Source organism: Betta splendens, chromosome 12 (genome assembly GCF_900634795.4).
Source record: "Betta splendens chromosome 12, fBetSpl5.4, whole genome shotgun sequence".
NCBI lineage: Eukaryota > Metazoa > Chordata > Actinopteri > Anabantiformes > Osphronemidae > Betta > Betta splendens.
In genome coordinates, this window is record NC_040892.2 from 8005268 (window position 1) to 8027215 (window position 21948).

At 44.7% G+C, this 21948-nt stretch overlaps 3 protein-coding genes across 12 annotated transcripts in view; 2 read left to right on the forward strand and 1 right to left on the reverse strand.

The window, feature by feature from the left end:
• Positions 1 to 33: 33 nt before the first annotated feature.
• Positions 34 to 11036, forward strand: usp20 (ubiquitin specific peptidase 20). 6 transcript variants are annotated; one of them, XM_029168693.3, is made up of 25 exons: positions 34 to 192; positions 438 to 569; positions 732 to 785; positions 979 to 1041; positions 1151 to 1291; positions 1400 to 1502; positions 1814 to 1883; positions 1982 to 2095; positions 2206 to 2305; positions 2695 to 3205; positions 3294 to 3443; positions 3824 to 3936; positions 4175 to 4347; positions 4806 to 4900; positions 4988 to 5021; positions 5116 to 5161; positions 5261 to 5441; positions 5539 to 5665; positions 5745 to 5914; positions 6327 to 6408; positions 6807 to 6915; positions 7005 to 7107; positions 7194 to 7262; positions 7349 to 7517; positions 7615 to 11036. In XM_029168693.3, the coding sequence occupies exons 2-24, from the start codon at positions 492 to 494 to the stop codon at positions 7504 to 7506; spliced, it is 2844 nt and encodes a 947-aa protein (XP_029024526.1). In that variant the 5' UTR covers positions 34 to 192; positions 438 to 491; the 3' UTR covers positions 7507 to 7517; positions 7615 to 11036. The 6 variants fall into 6 exon arrangements, with proteins under 6 accessions (XP_029024526.1, XP_029024525.1, XP_055369368.1 ...); XM_029168692.3 differs by having other exon boundaries at positions 469 to 569; XM_055513393.1 differs by having other exon boundaries at positions 35 to 192; positions 287 to 569.
• Positions 11037 to 14090: 3054 nt separating this feature from the next.
• ptges (prostaglandin E synthase) lies at positions 14091 to 16063 on the forward strand. Its single transcript, XM_029168299.3, has 3 exons — positions 14091 to 14298; positions 14382 to 14464; positions 15217 to 16063. Exons 1-3 carry the CDS (start codon positions 14191 to 14193, stop codon positions 15464 to 15466), a joined length of 441 nt encoding a protein of 146 aa, XP_029024132.1. The 5' UTR covers positions 14091 to 14190; the 3' UTR covers positions 15467 to 16063.
• Positions 16064 to 17061: 998 nt separating this feature from the next.
• garnl3 (GTPase activating Rap/RanGAP domain like 3) overlaps positions 17062 to 21948 on the reverse strand; it is a 49922-nt gene continuing 45035 nt past the window's right edge. For all 5 annotated transcript variants that reach the window (XM_029168298.3, XM_029168295.3, XM_029168297.3 and 2 more), the window contains 3 exons: positions 19792 to 20010; positions 19579 to 19699; positions 17062 to 19504 (listed from right to left, as the gene is read on the reverse strand). In XM_029168298.3, coding sequence (XP_029024131.1) covers positions 19339 to 19504; positions 19579 to 19699; positions 19792 to 20010 — 506 coding nt within the window. In that variant the 3' untranslated portion in view covers positions 17062 to 19338. The remainder of the gene's footprint in view (positions 19505 to 19578; positions 19700 to 19791; positions 20011 to 21948) is intronic.

Sequence of the window (21948 nt, forward strand, 5' to 3'; positions counted from 1 at the left end):
GCCGTGCCGTGCCGTGAGATGTGTGGTAGGAGGGGGGACTTGTTTGGGGGGTGGTGGGCCGGGGTATCGCGTCTCTCTGCTCGGCTTCTCGCTATCTTGCTAGCACACGGTCTACGCCTGCCCGCAAACAGCATGGATCGGTCGCAGGAGGAGTGAAAACCACGAACACCGTCTCGGCAGCGGCTTGTGTTGGTAAATACGAGTCATTCATTTACAGCTGTTGCCATCGCTGCAGCGGGAAGACTGATGAGCTTTGCTGGTAAACACAAGGCCTTTCACTTTGCAGAGCTGTCAGACCGACTGGCTACCTGTTTAGCTTCTGTCTGAATCATCAGTCGGAAACGGGGCGTTAGTGGTATATGTGATTGCAGATCATGTGTTTTTAAGATGATGGAGCTAGCTTTAGCTACAGCTGCTTATAACTTGACCCACTATAGCTTCATTACCACTGCCCCGTGCAATCAGCAGACATCCACCTGAAGTAAGTAGCCATGGCTGAACAGGACATCTGTCCCCATTTGGACTGTATTGGAGAGGTAACCAAAGACGACCTCCTTCAGAAATCAAAGGTTGGTTTTCACCTATTTGCTACAAATGTTCTGCAGAATTTAGCAACCATCACTACATCAGTCATTGTTATAGTAAGGTGACTATATGGAAACTCTGTGACACTGTTTGTGTATGAAGTATAAAACATCCTGTCTTCATTCATGCTCTGCCTCATGCTGTAGGGAACCTGCCAGTCATGTGGCGCCGGGGGTCCGAACTTGTGGGCCTGTCTGCAGGTAGGTTGGGATAAAGGATAAATCATTTAGGAGAGAATGGCCAAGTGAATGGTTAATAATTTATGACAGTTATAAATGTAACAGCTGCTAAATGCAGAGAAGAACATATACAATGTGCAAATTCAGCCATAAATCAGTTTAGATGATTACGCAGATTTAAGAACCTGTCTGATCCAGTGGGTCTGCTCTGTAGAACGACTGCCCCTATGTTGGTTGTGGAGAGTCTTACTCCGATCACAGCACCCTGCACGCACAGGTAAAGCACTCAAAATGCTTGTCTTATGTAAAATTATGTAAAACATAATAATAGAATAGAAATCATTTTAAATCCACATTCTCAAATGACTGTGTGCTTATTTTTTTAGGCTAAGAAGCACAACCTGACTGTGAATTTGACAACATTCAGGATCTGGTGTTATGTGTGTGAGCGGGAGGTGTTCCTGGAGCACAGGCCTGCTCTGGTGCCTGTGCCTGCTGCTCCCCACCACTGTAAAGCCACAGATCAGGTACAGTGTCAGCTCGCCTCGTTCCTTCATGTATTTAAATGAAGCTGCAATGTCACACAGTATCTTTGCTCACCATAATATTTATAGTAGGTATTATTCATTTGCTAGGATGCAGCTCCTCAGCCAGCAGGTCACCCACTGAAAGCAGTCCCTATTGCTGTGGCAGAAGAAGAAGGTTCAGAGTCAGAGGAGGATGAGCTTAAACCCAGAGGTACAAATCTACATTAATAAACCATAAACCATTAATAAAAGCATAAAACTCTGTTATACGCTATTAACGAGACAGGAATGTAGAACCAATCAAGTTATGGAAAAACACGGTTTCATGGTTTTATATTATCAGGTCATAGCTTCCGTATTTAAAATAGCAACCATCCCGGTTTCCTTTAATCTTGATGACAGTTATTCCTACGTGGTGTTCTCTCTGGACTTGTTCTAACAATGTGAGATCGCCTACTTAATAGAAGAACTCCTCAGAGGATACAAAAAAAAATACACGGCTCTCGGTTCTCCTGTTCTCAGGCTTGACAGGAATGAAAAATATCGGAAACTCTTGCTACATGAACGCGGCCCTTCAAGCCTTGTCCAACTGGTGAGATGGCTTCCTATATATGTCCTGTTCCTATATATGTATTATTAATGTACTTCTATGTAAATCATTGTTGTTGACGTGCTCTTTTCCATTTCCAGTCCTCCTCTGACTCAGTTCTTTCTGGACTGCAGTGGATTGGTCCGCACAGATAAAAAGCCTGCTCTGTGTAAGAGCTACCAGAAACTAATCTCCGAACTCTGGCATAAAAAACGGTAATCATCACATGAAGTGGTGAAACTAGTCAAGAACACAGTTTAATTCACAGAACCACAGATATTGAGGGAGTAAAACAACATCTCTTTTTCGTCTGCTTCCCTTTCAGACCGAGCTATGTTGTCCCTACCAGTCTGTCTCATGGCATCAAACTAGTAAACCCCATGTTTCGTGGTTACGCTCAGCAGGTAGGGACAAGCACCCAGCAGGTAACTATAGCTGGCGTCACTCAACAGCCTGACATCGTTTCAACCGGTGTGTCTTTCCTAAAAGGATCTTTGACTTTGTTTTGCTGTTAACGGCTACATTTACTGTCAATAATCAAATGTTTGAGTTGTTTACGTGTTTGTGTATTTGCATTGATGCACCTCTGTCGCTTCTCATACAGCTCCATTATCATAAATAAAATTTTAAACTCTTTAAAACTTTAAATTTTAAACCCCCAAGATTTTGTACAAGTGCTAATTTAGCATCTCATACCTTTACACTATAACAGACATATTTATCTTTACATCCTGGTACACTGATATTATATTCTGGTTTAATTATATATCTGCTACCCATTTACAATTGTCCTGCTTGTGTCTTTCTTTCATAGGACACTCAGGAGTTCCTGCGCTGTCTGATGGACCAGCTGCATGAGGAGCTGAAGGAGCCTCTGACAGACTGCAGCATGAGCAGCGAGGGAAGTGACGTGGAAGAGAGACGAGATGGCGACCGCTCCCCGTCTGAGGACGAGTTTCTGTCCTGTGACTCTGGCTCAAGCAGTGACCGGGGCGAGGGAGGGGGCGCAGGTGACGGTGAGCTGCTCATGCAGGAGGAGTGCGACGGAGTGCGGTCACCTGCAGTGCGGCCGGTGGCCGTCAGTCCTGGCGGGGTGATCTCAGAGAAGGAGAGGCTGAAGGAAAGAAGGGTGTCCGGCTCACCGCTCCGTGGAGGCTCTCAGGAGATGGATGAAGATGCTGATGTGGATACAGCTGCTGAGGAGGAAGCTCCTGAACGGGGAGAAGAAGAGGAAGAGGTAACACCAGCTTTAAACAGTGAGGTCCAAAACCCGGAGAACAATCAGACACCCAACGCTGGGCAGAGCCAGAGCAGCAACACCTCAGGTATAAGACCAACTTGGTAACAAAAGTCTTTTCTTCACTTCCTCCCTCGGGTTGTTTTTGTAAGAACTGTTTGCTATACTGTCTATAGAGCCAGACAATGAAGCATCAATGACCCAGTCCCAGTCCACACCCTGTAGTCCCGTCAGAACCCTTCAGGAGCTGCATCCCAAGCTGTCCTCCAGTCCGCCTCGCTCTAGCCCGCTTCGTTCCGCAGGGCCGGCATATTCCTTCAAAAAAGGTTTGAAAACACCCGTAGATCAGTACACGAAACATGAACACTGGTCCTAGTTGCTGGGGAAGTTCCTGGAAATCTAAAACTCCTCTTTGGAGCCAGAGACATATTTACACAGAGGGAGTGAGAAGTCAGTGTGCTCTGCATACAATCTTATAGTCAACACACTGATGCAGTGTGTTGCCAGGTTGGAAAAGATACATCAGTGAAAAATTGCTCCTTAGCAGAAGCTCAGCATATCCTCCAATGAATAATGTTCCCTCATGTTTCCCTTACCGTGTCCACACTTGTTTTATAGAAATGACCTGCATTTTTGTCCCTCACTTTGGCTTTAACATCATTTATTTTGTCCTCTGAAATCCTCTTTGCTATCACTTGTTTTCCAGCTCAGCTGCTGCTCAGCGCCAGGAAGAAGAAGCAGTCTCACTATCGTAGCGTGATCTCCGACATCTTCGATGGCTCCATCCTCAGTCTGGTCCAGTGTTTAACCTGTGACAGGGTGAGCTGCCATTCACTCGCTCAAACACCAGGGGAAGCTAGTATGTGCATATTTACTCGGACACTCAAGAAGCATGATAAACAAGAAGGCGTGTTTATGTTGGAGAAGAAGAAAGGCTGAAGTGCATGTGTGATTTCTTCATTTATGTTCGTCTAGTATTTTAATTATTGTATTAACAAATTTAAATCCTGCAAACACTGACTGCATGAATCAGTTCTGCTGCTGTGCTGTGTGACAGGTCTCTACCACAGTGGAAACATTTCAAGACTTGTCCCTCCCTATTCCTGGTAAAGAGGACTTGGCTAAGCTTCACTCCTCCATCCATCAGAACCTTCCAGTCAAGACAGGCGTGTGTCCCGACACTTACGGCTCACAGGGCTGGATCTCCTACATTATGGACTCCATACGTCGGTCAGGAGACGTCTCATGTCTGAACATTATTTACACCCGGATGTTATTAATTGCCTTGTAGTCATTTCATTTTGTCCTCATAACAGTGTGATATGGGTATTAAGTAACACGTGTTGTTTTTGGGGCATTTAAAAGTCAGCCTCACTGTTTTGAACACATCTGAATTTGGCAAACGAAGCAGTTATTTCATGGACTGTATTGGAGAGGTAACCAAAGACTTCACATAAAAACAAGACAGAAACACGGCAAACAAACATCATGTAGGAACTAAACTTGAAACAACAAAATAAACACCTATTAGAACACTTTTCTAGGCCTTTTCTCATTGATGTCTTTTATTATTATTGATATTAATGTCATATGTGCCAGAGAATTATCGTTCGTCTCTCACAGACTATCATGACTGTCTGGAAGCTGATTGTAATGACTCCATTTGTTGGTGTTGTGCTTGTGAACAGGTTCGTAGTATCGTGCATCCCCAGTTGGTTTTGGGGGCCCATGGTTACATTGGAGGACTGTCTTGCTGCCTTCTTTGCTGCAGATGAACTCAAAGGTAAACAATGGTGCCATGTAAAATGTTCAAGGCTAGTCAAAGGTGGAAATGAATAATTTCTATTTTCACTTGTTTTTTTTTCCTCAGGCGACAACATGTATAGCTGCGAAAGATGTAAAAAGTAAGTATGGGTGTTGAACTGGAGAATTTCACCTGTTTAAATCCAGATCAACAGTTTAAAGAAGAAAGCTTTTCTCCTTTATTGTTTTCTAAAGGTTAAGAAATGGTGTCAAATACTGCAAAGTGCTTCGACTTCCTGAGGTACCCGTTTATCACCTGATCTACAAATTCTTTGAAATCTTTTAATTCGACCACATCTACATCAAATGCTCATGTTCTTGTGTGTGTGTGTGCACGTAGATTCTGTGCATTCACCTGAAACGGTTCCGCCACGAAGTCATGTATTCGTTCAAGATCAGCAGTCACGTGTCCTTCCCGTTGGAGGGCCTGGACATGCGGCCTTTCCTCGCCAAAGAGAGTCCGTCCCAAGTCACCACGTACGATCTGCTCTCAGTCATATGTCACCACGGAACGGCAGGAAGTAAGCGATGGCGTCGCTTCCTACAGATAAGACCTTTGCAGATAATTTAGTTATTTTGTGAGCAAACTGGTGCATGTTCAGTTCTCTCCCGTTCCAGGTGGACACTACATAGCTTACTGTCAGAATGTGATCAACGGCCAATGGTATGAGTTTGATGACCAGTATGTCACAGAAGTGCATGAGACAGTGGTGCAGAATGCAGAGGCCTATGTCTTATTCTACAGGTGAGAGAGAAATCTGCACAACGTCAAACGCGACTGATACATTACACATGCACATTTCTGATGCACTCTTCTTGTGCAGGAAAAGTAGTGAAGAGTCGGTGAGGGAGAGGCAGAAGGTGGTGGCTCTGGCCAACATGAAAGAACCCAGCCTGCTGCAGTTCTACATCTCCAGAGAATGGCTGAACAAGTTCAACACCTTCGCGGAGCCAGGCCCCATCAGCAATCACACGTTTCTTTGTCAGCACGGAGGTGTGTGTGTGTGTGTGTGTGTGTGTGTGTGTGTGTGTGTGTGTGTGTGTGTGTGTGTGTGTGTGTGTGTGTGTGTGTGTGTGTGTGTGTGTGTGTGTGTGTGTGCGTGTGCGATATAGTTTCTCTTCCTAAGAATTGAAACACAATACTCCTCAGCTCAAAAGCCACACAAACCAGCTCACACGCGACACACATACAACTAGAGTACATTCTAACTAATTTGATAGGTTTTTTTTGTACTTTCCTAGGTCCTCTTAATGTATTCTGTACTCATATGAACCGTGCACAAGGGCCATTCTGGGTCTGACTTACCTGGAGTTTTAGGATTTGGGTGACTAGTCAGTTGAGAGGAGATGGGAGCTTTTACGCACAGAACATGCTTATCCCTTTAACAGGTCTTGTCTCTGTACAGGGATTCCTCCAAACAAATACCACTACATAGACGACCTGGTGGTGATTGTTCCTCAGAATGTTTGGGAGTACCTTTACAACAGGTAAACCAGCGAACACAAGCCATGCATTCAGCATCAATATTTCAACGGCGTTTGTGTGAAAAGGAAACGAGACATGCTTATCAGTTCAATTATTTACTGCAAGCCTTGTCTCTATCTAACTCTACAGATTAGGTAGCTCAGAAACTGTGTTTGCAGCATTAGATATGTCATTTCAAATGACTTTAATTCCCTGGCTAATAGTTAGCATAATTTAGTTTAGTGTTTTAATTGGCTGAGGCACACATTTCTTGCTGGGTCTGATATCCACACCCTAGTATGAAAGAGAATGGAGGTGGGTGGATATGAACAATAGGCCGTGAACCAGCTCTAACAGATCAAACTAAGGTGTACATAAGGTGAGATGCGTCTCTGTTTACTCTTGGTGTTTCTGTCCTCAGCTTTGGAGGTGGGCCTGCTGTCAACCACCTGTACATGTGTGCCATCTGCCAGGTCGAAATCGAAGCTTTAGCTAAGCGCAGGAAAATGGAAATAGACACCTTCATCAAGGTAGAGGCCTGTACTCTGCAGGCGTTTATGCATGTTGTCAGGCTTTCGCGGTTGATGTTCAGCGAAGCGCTGTTGTTCCTTGTTTGCAGCTGAACAAAGAGTTCCAGGCTGAGGAGGCGCCCACTGTGATCCTGTGTATCAGCATGCAGTGGTTTAGAGAGTGGGAGGGCTTCGTGAAGGGCAAGGACAACGGTGGGATTCTGCAGCCAGGACGGCACAGTCATACGTTAACGTTGTTCATGTCATCATTAAGTCTTTTTGGTCGTTTGCTTTGCCAGAGCCCCCCGGATCCATAGACAACAGCAAGATTGGTGTTATGAAAGGAGGACACATACAACTGAAGCAAGGTGAACCTCTGCACTGCCTGACGAGCGCCTAAAGTTGTAAATTTCGAAGACAGACATGATCAATGTTGTCCATGTTTCTGAAATAGGTGCAGACTATGGTCAGATCTCAGAGGAGACGTGGCAGTATTTGTTGGGCATCTATGGCGGAGGCCCTGAGATCGCGGTGAGACAGACCGTGGCCCCTGCGGACCCGGACAGCCTTCACGGAGAGAGGAAAATCGAGGCAGAAACCAGAGCGCTTTGAGATAGAGAGAGGTTGGAGCCTCTACACAGCTCAGGACACGCAGCCCTGCATATACACACAAGCAGTTAGGTTTATTTGGGTTCAACTTGTTCCTCTCCCTGTCTCCAGGTCTCCTGATTCCCTCTTTTCAGACCCGACCTCACATGAAGCTGAGGATTTCGCACGTTGGTGAAGAAGCCTCTCTGTGAGCACTCTGTAAATGTAGCGACACATTTTTCTGAAGCTGTGTTGCAGGAGATCAAGACGGTACAGAAATATCTTTCTGTTTATTTATTGGATAACTCTGATCCGCCGTGTTAAGGTATAAAAAAGCAAGCTGTCGCGTCACATGGGAGCTGTTTTTGTTAGCTATGCCGTCTCATTGGCTGTTCTAGTGACTAGTGACTACTGCTGTGTGACGGCTGCTGGTGTCACAAACCAGAAGGCTGAGCTACAGCACGTTGGCTTTGAGGAGTCTGCTTCTTTGAAAGCAACAGCCAAGAGACATTAAGGTTTCCAATGTTTGCCTGTTTACTAGTTACTTAGAAACTAATTCAGACTTAAATACACAGTACACCAGGCCCTCAGGAAATGGAAGGATTTTATTTAAGGTAGTAAACTGATCAAGTTTCTAGTTCAAGGAACTAGAAAACTAGAAAACTACAACAGGTTTGTTTTGAAACTAAATAATGTGCATGTGTGGATTCTCATGGTTGTTTGCATTTAGAAAGCTTTAAATGCATGCAGCTGCAGCTTCTCTGCTGGACCAGAATGAATTCCTTTGTGCTTATTTATTATTTTCTCAAAATTAATGAACTATTGAGTCACTTTAGAATACTTCTCCACAGGTGATAACTACACAAATGGCAACAGAGATGTATAGATATGTATACAACAAATAGAGTAACTGTAATTTTCTTAAAAAAAGACAAAGACAATGTAATTTAGGCCACGTAGAGAAGGAGGATGTTGTATCAGTGCAATAATGTTTCAAATGACGACACAAGAGTGTAAACGATGTCTGCTTTAGTTTTTGTTTTTTAGAAGGAATACCCCAAATTTGATACCTATTCAAGTCAAAGAGCAGCAAAGCTGCAAAGCAATTAAAAATGCATAATTAGAAATAAACTACATAATAGCACAACATGCATAACAACAACCCTTCCCTCATTGTAAATGAAGTAGGATTTCTGTTTATGCGTTATTTTAGAATGTGTTTTAAACATTAGGTCTTACAAAATCACAAAACAAAACAAAATCACAACAAAGCATCTGAAGCCGTAGGTTGTACCCCCCCACCACACACACACACACACACACACACACACACACACACACACACACACACACACACACACACACACACACACACACACACACACACACACACACACACACACACACACACTCACACACACACACACACCCTGATCACTTATCACCTGTGTGAAAATAGCTTAGATCATATCTTGTATTATCTTTCCTTTCTTTCTCCTCTAATGACAATGGCCATGGTAAAACCTTCAGTCGCCCCATTCAGAGGTACTTACAGCCTTATCTATCATTTGTCACATACGCAGTACGTAAGTAAAGTAAATCAACTGGGAGAGTAATGTTGGAAAACAAATCAGTTATGTGAGACGTAAAAGGAACATCGGCACTGAGATGGGCCTGATCTCAGAATTCATTCCTTTGAAAAAATAAAACTATTTTTCTAGGAGGGCAGTTGTTTTACACAGCGGAAACAGATTAGTTAAATCCAACAAGCTCCACCAGCAGATGCACCTAAAGCGCTGATACGTTGCTGCTCACTTTAATCCATAGGAAAGAAGCGTAACAAGGACAAGTTGGGGCCAGTTTTTGCTGCAGCTCCATGTGCAACTACTGTAGGTTACAGACAGACAGCTCAGCTGTTCAAACTAGTCATTGAAACATACAAGAATTAATTACTCATTTAAATGAGGCTGGACCCAAAGGTAGAGAGTCAGAGTGTAAACACCAGGAAACCAATTTCATTGAATAAGGTGCAACTAATAACACCTTCAAACAAAAGCAGTAACTGAAAAGTCGGGAAAAATCAGTCAACAATAGCAGCTTCCTGCAAAGCACCATGGGAACACACAATCCTGTCTTCAAATAAGAGTGGATCCAACAGTCTCCTCAGTATCAGATCATGAAATAATGCTGTAGAGCAGGAAGATGTCTGAACAACCTTGTCACTAAACTCACATGTTCTCGGTTCAACTATGGTCAGCAACATGGAACAAACAGACAATCTGTTAAAGGGGAGAGTGGATGAGAGGGAGCAAGGGGTCAAAACAGGAAGTGGGCGTGTTCGGATGTGAAGGGTGTGGTCGGAAGTGATGGGCGTGGCCTGAGCAGAGCAGCAGGGCAGAGCAAGCCAGGCATCGTGATGACAACCACATCCCAATCTTCTTCTAGACACCCTGAGTCACAAACAGCTGCGACTCCAGGGGAAGCCAGACACACGTCTGATGGATAAGCGTTAATCTGTGACTGTCTAGCAGAAGGTGTTTCCACTGTCAACATCCTTTTATGGTTTTTCCAGGAAGGCGTTCAAAGACACCAACCCGTCCTCCCTCCGGGCTTTTCACCACAGATATGTAGTCTTGTCTTAGCGGAAAAGAGCCAGGTGTGACTAACACCGACAATAAGCTCTGGATTGAATTAAAAGCCTCAGTAATTGTTTTTTTCACCACATCTCTTTTTGGCCTCTGCCCAAGACTAACTGCTAGAAAGGAGTCAGCGTGACAACAGATGGGTTTAAACTTAAAAACCATGTCAGGTGGCAAATCTCTAAAGCGGCCTCATTGTTAAATTGTCTTAATTAGACACGTTACAGAGACAAATACATACACGGTGGTCTAGTTTGTGTTAATGTCACTGTTAAGGCTCACATACACAGATATTGTGGAATGAATCTATATCTGGAGATATAAATTATATCAAGTGGGAGCAGGCATCTTTAAAGCGTTTGCTTTCCCACGTCTTTTAATGTTATTCCAGACAGACTTCGTTGGTCCAAGGATGTCCATCTGTTCAGTGGAGACAGTTTATTTGTCTTAAAAAAACATAGCTGTGTGAGTTTTTCCCTGTTGCACAAGTTCAGATTGTATCTACAAGAGATGATGTTGCTGCTGTGAATGTGTCTTTCGATACTTCTTGGGGGAGTAAGTGCAATAAAAAAAGACTTCATCATTCGAGAGCCGGGTCAGATTTCGGGCCCATGCAGGTTTGCACTCTGAACTCTGGGCCGGTGCAGCCGATGATATGCTGCAGTGACATCTTGACTGGTTGTTACTGTGTGTGAGTGTGTTTGCTGGTGACATCACTGTGGCAGCACAGCAGGAAGGCAGGGACTCACATTTCCATAGATTTCCTAGTGTGTGGCTGTTGTGCTATGATAATGGTGATTGTTTGATTAAGTGGGACTTAAGTCTTTACCTTAATTCAGTGACATGTCTTAATGTCTGCTTAACTGCTGTAATTACTCATGACTAGTTAAATTATTAAAATGTCTCTGTCTTTGACTCTAGTTTATCTTTTCTTTCCTTGAAAACACTAAAAAAGATTGGAGACCTTTTATTTCACACCGGGCTTCATTCTGTCTTCAAAAAAAAATCCATTATAACGTATTCAGTCACAAGGAGAATCTAGACCGCTCTTTAGTTCAGTGTAAGTGAGAGACTGACGGAGAGAGAGTGACTCCTACGTGAGCAGCTATGATGTCATCTCCGTCCCTGTACGTGTGTCGAGCTGCATCCAGCCCAGACGGAGGCAGAGCGAGAGGCAACGGCACCGGCCCGGACGCTCGGAGGATGTGATGCACACGCCGAGCACACGGGAGGACGGCACGAACAGCACACAGGTAATCAGGGCTGTGTTCGTGAGGCTTGCACACACACACACACACACACACACACACACACCCATAGGCCGGTCAGGAATCGCTGCGAGAGCCGTCAGATGCTGCGATGGATGCTTAGATATAGCACAGCTGTATTTGTGCAGAGCACTGAGTATTGAGTCATCGTGGCAGAACAGCAGGGGAGTGTGAGCCGTGTCCGTGTACTGGGACGGGATGGGTGTGGCCAGTCGCAGCAGACCCAGACAGTGCATGATGAAGGACAGGCTACAGGGATCTCAAGAAAACTGATCTTATATACGACTAGCGCTGCCTTTGTTGTTAAATGCCAAAACATTTCGGGTCCTTTTTGGCTCATACATTTTTAATCTTCTCACTTATAAACACTTGAGTGGTTGAGTGATGGTTGCAGTCCCATCAATGGAAATCCAGCTGAGTGAGTCCATTCGTTACAGTATTTATCTCTGAAACACTAATTTCATGCTCTTGCAGCAAGAATTGCTGTATAATAGTAAATTATTATTTTAAATTATTTAATTTATGGTAGTTATTTAGTTTTTTAAATTCCATTTCAAGTTATAGTGTTTTAAACCCATTTATTGTACTAAGGAGTTGCACAAGTTTGAATGTCAACACTTTGAACCTCAATTTCTTCCGTTTCCTTTCACAGTCATTGATTTGTGTGAGTCGACAACTCACTGGGACACGAGGTCGTTCATTTGGGAAACCGATATGAATCAGAATAAAGCAGTACTGTGGAGATCCCGCGCTGAAGCCGAACCGAAACACAGCAGCACCGTCAGGGGAGCGAGTCACCAGATGGGTTTTCTCTTCGAGTGAAGGACTACTTGCATGAAAACTCCCTGACTCACATCCGCTCTGTCTCCATAAACATTTACAAGTCGCAGACGGCAGACAGAGGTTACGAGTTCATGACCCTTCAACCCACTATGGTGTTTTGTTTGTTAAGAACAGGCTAGTTTTGTGTAGTTGTGTGTTGAATCCAACATTTTTCACAGCCGATTTCATTTTAGAGAAGTCCAGTAAAACCCTGGGATTTCCCTTTCTGAACAAATATGGACATTTAACCTCTCATTCAGTTAAAAATAGCCAGTGCGGTGGAAGTGAACCAGCGAGCGTGTCTCCATACTGATGCCTGTGTATGCGTGTGGGTGGAGTAGCACCCATCTCCACGGTCCGACCCCTGACCTGGCAGACGCACCATGGGCTGCGCCATGTGCTCTCAGCTGGTGGACATGTGGACGGTGAGAGGCGGGGGGCGTGGCCACCGGGCCGTGGAGCTGGGCGCCTACCCGCGGATGCTGCAGGGAGGCTACCACAGAGTCACGGGCCTCCACTACATGTCCTCCTTCTCCGATGCCGAGGACTGCTGCGACGACACCAGCTCCGGCAGCTCTCTCACTATGGACTGGCAAACCCAGGCAACTGATGGATAACGCCCATAGGTGGAAAAATACACACTGTGTGTATAAATACTGTAAATGCGATGAATATAAATATGCTTCACTAGGTCTTTTTCTCTGAATTCACATGTGGAGGAAGTACCCAGATGTTAAAGTAGCAATATAAAAATGTGATATTAAAATAATTGGAGACATTAAAATGCCTATACACTACCACCTTAATATTTAACGATGTAGCACTTCCTGTACCACATCCATATATGCCAGAATGTTTTCACAATACTGCGTAGACATGGTGACTAGTATTGAGCAATAAAATTACCAACGCATGGCACAACAGCGATCCACGTTTCTAAGGGATTTTCAGTGTTGCAGCAACCGCTCAGCCCGTATCGTGCCAGCAGAGACCCGTCATGTCACTTCCTACAAGGACCTCAGGCTACAGAAGAAAAGAGCTGCTGGTGGTGGAGGTGAAGCCTTGCGCGCGTAAGCGTGGCACAGCTCCATCATTAATGTGGCGTAAGACCTATTATGAGTGTTGATATTACAAAGTAAATGGCCTGAACATCTGTCCTGCTTCTCATTTACACACCTATAGTATCTAAGTACATTTACTAAAGTACTGTACTTCAGAACAGTTTCACGATATTGTGCTTTACTTTACTTTACTTTACTTTACTTTACTTTACTTGAGTTCCTTGTTTTGCTGTGTATTTGCATTTGGTTTTATTCTGACTGCACGTCTCTTTCTGGTGATTCTTAGTGTCTTGAGATTTAATTACGATAATTTCTTTAGGCCTCAAGTATTTATGTCTCTTTGTGGTTGTTTTATACCAGTCATGAATACTTTGTGTTTTTTTATAATACTTCTTATCACTGAGTCCTTTCGCATCTGTTTTGTTTCCTGCCGCTTTTTAGCACACTTCTGTTTTCTGTCCATGTGTGTGTCTTCACACATTTGCACTTGTACTGTGATTTGCCTGGGTTTGTGTTGGATTTTTCCGCTGTGACCTGTGTTTTTTTTTTTCTTACTTGCTTCTTGGGTGGTTCTATCCAAGTTTGCTTGTGTTACTTGTATTTCCTGTCGTAAAAGTAGAATGATGGCATTTGATTTGATTTGAATTTAGAAGAAGATAAAGTCCCTCACATCTGCATGGACGTGCACGACAAATGTCCATCAATGACACCATTTCATAAAAACATGCTATTCTTCCTCAAATCAATGCGCTGAACACTTTTCTTCGGTGAATCTATGATTCATTTCCGTCTCGTTTCCTCCGGGAGGGGTGGAGGCTCCGGGTACAAAAGGCGTCTCCGCGGGCGCACTCTCACTTTCACGCTTCCACGCATTGCACGCGCAGGATAACAGGGCGCCCACGTTGGACAGCGGCAGTCATGATACGGAACGAGGTCTTCTCCTGCTTTCTGTTCTACGCGGTCCTCCTGGTCATCAAGATGTACGTCATAGCGATAATCACGGGACAAGTTCGGCTGCGTAAAAAGGTGAGTCCACGGCGCAGAGCCCGCGTTGCAGCGCAACAACGGCGCCGAGGGGACGTTTCACTGACGTACTTTGCTTCCTGAAGGCTTTCGCCAACCCCGAGGACGCGCTGAGACACGGAGGCTTACAGTATCACAGAGAAGATCCATACGTGGAGAGATGCCGCAGGTGAGCGCGCGCGCAGAGAGAGAGAGAGGGCGCACTGTCACGACACGCCTTACTCTGGAAAGCAAATACTTACACCAGGTGCCATAAAGCAAATGCACAGGAAGTATGAGCGGGGAAACGCGTGATGCATGCAAAACTTACTTTTACTATTTTGTACAGTTTCCTTATAATTTGCTGCAATAGTTGCAGGTCCTGATTTTACAGGTCTGACCTACTGCTTCTCTGCATCTGGGCTCTTTGGCTCCGGTACAGATGTGCAAAAAAAGCGAACAAAACCACAAGACATTCCAATCGTTCCCAGTATTTGCTTCAAATCCCAAACTCCCGCATGCATTTGGAGAGTTAGACTATTTTCTTAAGCTTTGATGGAACGTTTTCCATCTGCTTGCAACTATGCAGCAGGACTTGGCAGCGCGCAGCCGAAGACCTCGGCTCTGTTTTAACTCGTCAGAAAGCGACGGCGTCGCAGCGATGAGGAAAGCAGATGTTGTGAAGTCTGTTTGTGCTGTTGTGATGGAAAACGAAACGAAGATGATGATGTCTTAATGTGTTTCAACCGCAATTATCACCCAAGTGGGTTCCTTAGTAAAATATTGTTTAAGACTGTTAGAGGAAATTGTAACATCCTCAACTGGAATGAACCTGATATTGCAAAGTCATAGGTTGAACATCATCGAACGCCTGCTTCAGGACAGTAAACAGATGTTTGCAGCCCAGATGTGCACCTTGACTGATCCTCTCCTCATCCCCAGGGCTCACGTCAACGACATGGAGAACATCCTGCCCTTCCTCTTCCTCGGTGCCATCTACTCCCTGACCGGACCTTCGCTGGCCGTGGCCCGCCTCCACTTCCTGGTCTTCTTTGTGGGCCGCGTGGTCCACTCGGTGGCCTACCTGCTGGCCCTGCGGGCTCCGACCCGCTCGGTGGCGTACAGCGTGGCTCAGATACCCTGCGTCTCCATGGCCCTGCAGATCCTCGTGGCAGTGGCGGCGTACGCGTGAACATCCAGATGTGGAATCAGGAGGAGGAGGAGGAGGATACTCGTGAGGCCTCTCTGGAGCAAGAACACAAAATATTAGAATGTCAGCGAGAGTGCAATAGACTTTTGTCAGTATTTTTGTTGTTTGTTGGTCATTTACAAATGTGACAATATGTTAAAGTTCATTGAAGTCTGCGTCTTGCGCTGTACTGAGATGTAAATGAAGGTCGTTGCTCATTTAGTCTTTTTTCATTTATCAGAAGCTCCTCTGAAACACCATGTTGGCCACAGATCCATTATTGTATTTACACACAACACCCACCAGCATTCATGTGGTGTTAAATCTTCCACAGCATCATCCGTTTCCTGTGTGGACAGTCCTGTTATGTTAACATTTATTAGTTGGGCATGAAAATGCACAAAAACAGTCTCAGGTTCCTTTTAAGGAAGAGCGAACAAATGTTCTGATAGGTGATGTTTGACTTTTTATTATTACAGACCTGTTTTTCAGTTCATTGAAACAATAATTTATTACGCAACTTAATGTATAAAAGATTTCTTTGACTCAATGTGTACATTTTTGTAGACAATAAAACAATGTGCATTTGAGCACGAGGGGTCTTTCATCCAGTCCGTGTGTTTTAGTTGTGCAGTCATTGTTGTGTGTCTGGTTTTGCTCTGCTGTTAGGGGAAACAGGGCCCCACTTTGTGTGTGTGTGAGAGAGTGAGACCATCCAGAAGTCTGCAGCAGAGCTCCAGCATTCCTCCACCTATTACGTAAGCTTTCTGCTGTACATGCTGATTTACTGACAGATAAGTGGGCTGAACGTGACAGCAGCACGTCTGATTTGCGTTTTAACAACATCAAATAACTTCATGCATTGTGAGGCACATGTTGTTTTACTTTCCTGTGTGCGTTGATTTGCTGCAGCCAGCAAACGCGGGAACATTCCTGCTCCCGGTGATTTCCCTGCCAGTAATCACAGCCCGTGAAACCACACGGCTGGAATGCTGCGTGCTTATGGAGAACAGCAGCGCACCGACGTTGTCCGGGGACCGTAAGGTTGGAGTGAGCGACTGTGGATATAGGAGGAGGATGAAGGCAATGACAAGCTGTGAGGACACTGTAGGTGGAGCAGCTGTTTAAACCTGCCTGTGTCTTCAGGGTACGAGAAACCCTGACTCATCCTGTACACCTCACGTTTCCTCTGAGTAACTTACAGAAGCCGAATCACACACACAAATGTGACTGGAAGGAAAACATTATAGAGTGTTTGTACTAAAAAGCATGAGTGGCCACTGGCCTTAAGGTGGAGCCTGTTTCCCCCCAAATACTCAAATATCAGGTTGAACACAAGTCATCGTTTATCGCCACCTTGTGGCCGCACTCAGCAAAAGCCACCAGGTTTCCTTTTCCACATTCAGAGAGAAGCTAAGTGTGTGGATTTGTGAACACGCCAGCACAGGAACCGGACCAGATAAGCGGAATAAAAAAACATCAACATCAGCCACACAAAAAACTCTTAGCACAGTGAAAACTGGTCAGCTGCTCATTTGGCCTAAATTGTTTGTGAAGTCTCACTGAAATCATCTTCATGAAAGGATCAAAACCCTAAATTGTTCAAATGTCATAAATATTTATTACATATCAAGGAACAGAATTGACTACTTTCACAGCAGTGGTCTACAGCACTTGTTTAAAATAAATGAAATAATAATTATAATAATCATAATAATATAGTTTAGTTTCATTTGAGGCCACATTTGATACACAAACATTTACAAGTAGTACTTGGCATTAAAAACAATGGCGATACAATATTGTAAGACACTTGGTGTTTTTTTGTTAATTTTTTTGTGTTTTGATATCACAGAAAGGTTCAGCAACAGTCTAAACAGTACATATAGAGTCAAATACAAAAATAAAATCAAAAGGTAAAACGGTGAAAATGCCAAGGGGAGGTAGAAACGAAGAGTACTCGACAGAAATACGGGAGAAATAGCAAAAATGGAAATAGGAGAGGCAGCGTTCCCCAGGCACCACACTCATTCAGAGAAAGAAACACTAAAGTAGAGTGCCCTCATAAAAATACCCCCCTCCTTCTTCCCTTTGTTGTTGTGTTATAGTGTTGGAGAGAACAGATTAGAATGCATGAGGGGAAAAGAGGAGCTGAAGGCTGCCGTGTTGTGAAACCACCATCACCAACACGGCCGAGACCACTGCTCCCAGTTTGTTGCATCGTTCACCTTTGGTTTCGCCGACAACCTAGTGCACATTTGTTAAGGTCCCACCTCGAAGGACGCAGTCAATGCATTCCTCAGGAGAGCTATGTTTATACTGCTGATCTGGAAAGAACAGCTTCGTTTACTGGGCAAACGAGGAGGATCTGGGCCCCAGGCTAAGCTGCCGCCGGTGGGTTAAGTGGAGGTCACTGTTCACACCTGGCCCCAGTAAACACAGCCCCAAGGGAGGGAGAGCCTTTAAAGTACCTGGACGACACACCTTCAGTGGTAAAGTGGAAATGTTTTACAATTTAAAGGGACGGGACACATTTGCTGAAGTTTGGTTTGGACCCTGTCCTGTGTGGGCTGCTACTCTAATATTTACGGTAACGTACCTACTGCATCAGTGTTGCCGCTTACAGCAGTAAAAATTCACCACATACAGTACGTGTTTTGTCAAAAGGTCTGAAACAAGGGTTTTAGTTTGAAGCCTTTCATGCATGAGACTTTTGAACTACTGTCATGTGCAGGAGGAGGGAGCACTATGCGTGAATTTCATTTTTGCTTGGGTAACGGCTGGAACCTCCTGGTGTGTATGCGTGTGCAATATAAATAATCTATTAAAAACGCTTTGAAGTTCATTTTCCTCAACTACAAACATTTCACACTATACTTTAGTTGCATTTATTTTTCAGTCTGTATTCATTTTTAGCTTATATTCTATTTTCTAACAATTTTTAGCTTGTGTAATTTATTCCATTATATTATTTTTATACAGTTTACTCCATTATACTATTCGCTTTTACCATAATAAGTCAATACACATCAACGTCCCTTCACTATCCATACTCCTGCCAAAGTTTATTCTAATGACGTCACTGATTTGTTGCAGTCTAACCTGAATAGAATTGTGGGTCACTGTAGGCATCAATCATGGACTACAATCATGGCTGCTACTGTTTGAGGTGTACTTCAGTGGAAATGCTGGAAAATGGCACTTGTGGGAGACTTTGCCTCCAGCCCTGTTGGCCTGTGAATTGTGATGGAGGAGAAGAATAAGGACTAGTATGTGCAGACGGCATAAAACATCATACTTTGATGAAATAAGGGAATAAAATTGATTTATATATTTATATATCTATAAATATGCATCTCAGGCATGACAGACTTGGACACCTGTCACCGTGTTGCATTTCTCATGTATAAACAGTTACAGTACATATTTATATCATACAATATTTGAAAGTGGACTGGAAATAATCACAGAATATACAACAAATATTAAGCTCTAGCATTTTCAGAGGACATTGTAACTTCATGTCATGCCTTGGTGCGATTTACATTCAGCTTGTGGTTTGGGATCAAACCGTTAACGTCCTCTCGAAGGTGTTGCGCAACTCTGAACAAACCCCGGCAACGCACGCGCCCTCCTCCGCCTCTTTGGGTTATTTGCTGCGGGGCAACACAAACACCCATCACACGGTTATGGGGACTGCTGCTCACAAAAACAACACACACACACACACGCACACGCTCGCTCGCACACACTGCTCTGCGCTCACTTTGTTCGATGAACGGGGGCACGAGTTACTGGGAGGTATAAATGAACTGAACCAGAAGAACAGAAGAGTGGCGGCGGCGGCGGCAGAGAAGTGCACGGTGGGATTGTCTTCACTTTAGGTCCAGGACGTCTTCTTCGAAGGACGTGGGGAGGGGGAAGGCGCTGGCGAGGGGCGGGCTGTCCGCTCGCAGCAGCACCTTCTCCGGCGCGGCCTCCAGACTGGGCGAACACTGCAGCTGCACATCCAGGTCGGCGCCGGTGGACTCCGACGCTAACCTGGAACAGAGGACACGACTCCGGTTACGCTGCGGGCCGTGAAACGTGCTGCTGGGCTGAACCCGCGGCGTCACCTGTCACTGTTGGTGGATGTGAGGGCTCGTGCTTTGGGCTCTTCCTCAGTGTTCTTCTTGCTCATCTTCCTCTGTTTGACTGTGCCACTGTCAGACTTCCCACTGGGTTCTTCTGTCAGGCCTGCGTTGAGTGAAAGCGAGGAGGAGGAGGGGGTTAAAAGCAGTGCAGCATAAGATGCTAACGCTAAGATGACCATTGTGCCTCTGTTTTACCGAGCAGCTCCTTCCGTGTGCGGCTGGCGATCTCCTTGATCTCCATGCGGGACAAGGACAGCGAGTGCGTGGCGGAGATGAGCGGAGTCGAGGGCACCATAACCGCTGCGGGCGTCGTCAGCACCTTGTTGACCAATGGGGACTTGAGGGGTCTTTCAATACTGCGGCCCACCAAGTTACACAGAGGGATCTTGAAGATGTGTTTACATGCGGCTTCACCTGGGAGAAAGAAACCCAGGAGGAGGAACGAGCGGACAAGGAGGAAAGGGGGGGAAAGTCAGGGAGGTCGCGAATAGGACAAATTGTTGAGAGAGAGGACAGAAGAGATAAAAAGAGAAAGGATGGAAGAGAATGGAAAAAGGCAAGACACATATAAAGAGAAGCAATGAGGCTGGTTAAGTTAATTATCTCCAAGAATGTCAGAAACTAGACATGAATGTGTCTCACGTTTCCATCATTTTTCGTTTTTCCAAATACTGAAATTGTTAAATGTTGGAAAATACTTTAAGATGCCAAAAAATTCCAACACAATCAGCAGCGGGTTAGTTTAGCATAAATCCTGGAAGCAGGGGTCAACGTGCTGAATTAATGACATCACTGCTTATTTGTCTTTCATAAAACCTTCAGTTAGCATTAGCAAGAACTGGAGCTAGCGGTTTTGCCCCTGCTTCTAGTCTTTATGTCAAATGAAACTTACAACACAAACAGAAATCAGACATTGAAACAGAAGTGTAAAGTGTCTCCTTTCACTGATTTTAATAAGTCCTTGAACGCACCAGGGAGATTTTTTTTAAAACAAATGCTGCCTTCACAAACACATGACAAATCATTTATTGTGGTGGATGTCTGACCTCAAGCAACGTCCAAGTCTCTGCAAGTTGGTCTCCAATGCACAAATAATTAATAATAATTTATGGATGCCCCTAATGTATACAATCTATTTTAAACCTTGCAATAATATGGCACAGTTATTTGTTTTAAGTGGCAAGAAGAAGTAAGCAAACTCTTTGGCATTACCTTCATTTCCGAATAAAGATTATCTCTGAAAAATGACACGAAGGCTCCTGAACATGGTGCATGTCTCAAGGCCTGAGGAGGTTCAAGGAGCGATTCAAGCGTTCAAGAGTTTACTTATTTTTTCCATCGCGACTGCAAATCTTTTATTTGTGTGCACAATAAAATCACAGAGGTTTATTATAGTGTTATTAGCCTAAGCGCATTGTGGTAATCGCCTCGGCTTCATTTCAATGACGATCTGAACTCCTTTTATGAGCAGCTATTGCAAAAACCGCCAACAGTCCCCAAGATACTAATGAGTGAATGCAAAATTAGCCCAACCTGCTCAGTGTCATACACTCGCAGTGATATCTATTTATTGTACTACGTCGTGAGCTGATACAGCACAACTGAACCTCCATGTTCAATCTAAAGTGATTAATAATTGATAAAAAGAGAATGTGAGCTTAAAATGAACCATCCTTCCTTCAGAGGGCTTATATCTAAAAGTATTTGCTTGTGACAATTTAGAGTAGACAATCTATTATTATGTAACAGAGCCTATAAAGACCTCAAGTCTGTGAGACACGTTAAATAGTACTTGGGATAAAGGCTCAGTGTGCCTGCAAAGCTGCAGTGTGTCAGCGTGCAGTGCCCGAGCCCTCCACTAGGTGGCAGCATCGCAGCTCAGCTCAGCAGCCCCTGGAAGGCAGCAACAGGGCTGAGACTGGATCCGTGTGGAGACTGCGCTGCACAAAGAGGCCCCTCCGAAATGTCAGCGGGTGAGAAGTGAGTGAAGCGGCGCGGACGGGGAATAGAGAGGCAGCGCTGGCGTCTGACAGGTGCACTGTGTTAGTGTTGTTACTGATCCGCCCTCGCACACCTGCACTGCCAGGCAGCGGCGACGACAGCGGAAAGGCGGGGAAGCATGCAGTTATTTGGAATATACAGTCGCAGGGGATCAATATATTCCGCTCGCGTCTCTGGACCAGGGGAAGCGTCACACTCCATCGAATGCACGAGCGTAAAGATGGGCTGTGTTTTCGGGCAGACCCCCCTGCAGCGGCTCGCCGTGGGGTCTTTAGCGTGCACGGAGGCAGGTAACCACATTTTGTTCTCATCACTAATGCGATTACAGGTGAAATCCTCCCCGTGGAACAG

Coding starts and splice junctions, on each gene's coding strand:
- ptges (XM_029168299.3), top strand. CDS start 14,191: ATGATACGGAACGAGGTCTTCTCCTGCTTTCTGTTCTACGCGGTCCTC. Junction 14,299..14,381: donor AAGTTCGGCTGCGTAAAAAG/GTGAGTCCACGG, acceptor TGCTTCCTGAAG/GCTTTCGCCAACCCCGAGGA. Junction 14,465..15,216: donor TACGTGGAGAGATGCCGCAG/GTGAGCGCGCGC, acceptor CCTCATCCCCAG/GGCTCACGTCAACGACATGG.
- usp20 (XM_029168693.3), top strand. CDS start 492: ATGGCTGAACAGGACATCTGTCCCCATTTGGACTGTATTGGAGAGGTA. Junction 1,042..1,150: donor ACAGCACCCTGCACGCACAG/GTAAAGCACTCA, acceptor TTATTTTTTTAG/GCTAAGAAGCACAACCTGAC. Junction 1,292..1,399: donor ACTGTAAAGCCACAGATCAG/GTACAGTGTCAG, acceptor TTCATTTGCTAG/GATGCAGCTCCTCAGCCAGC.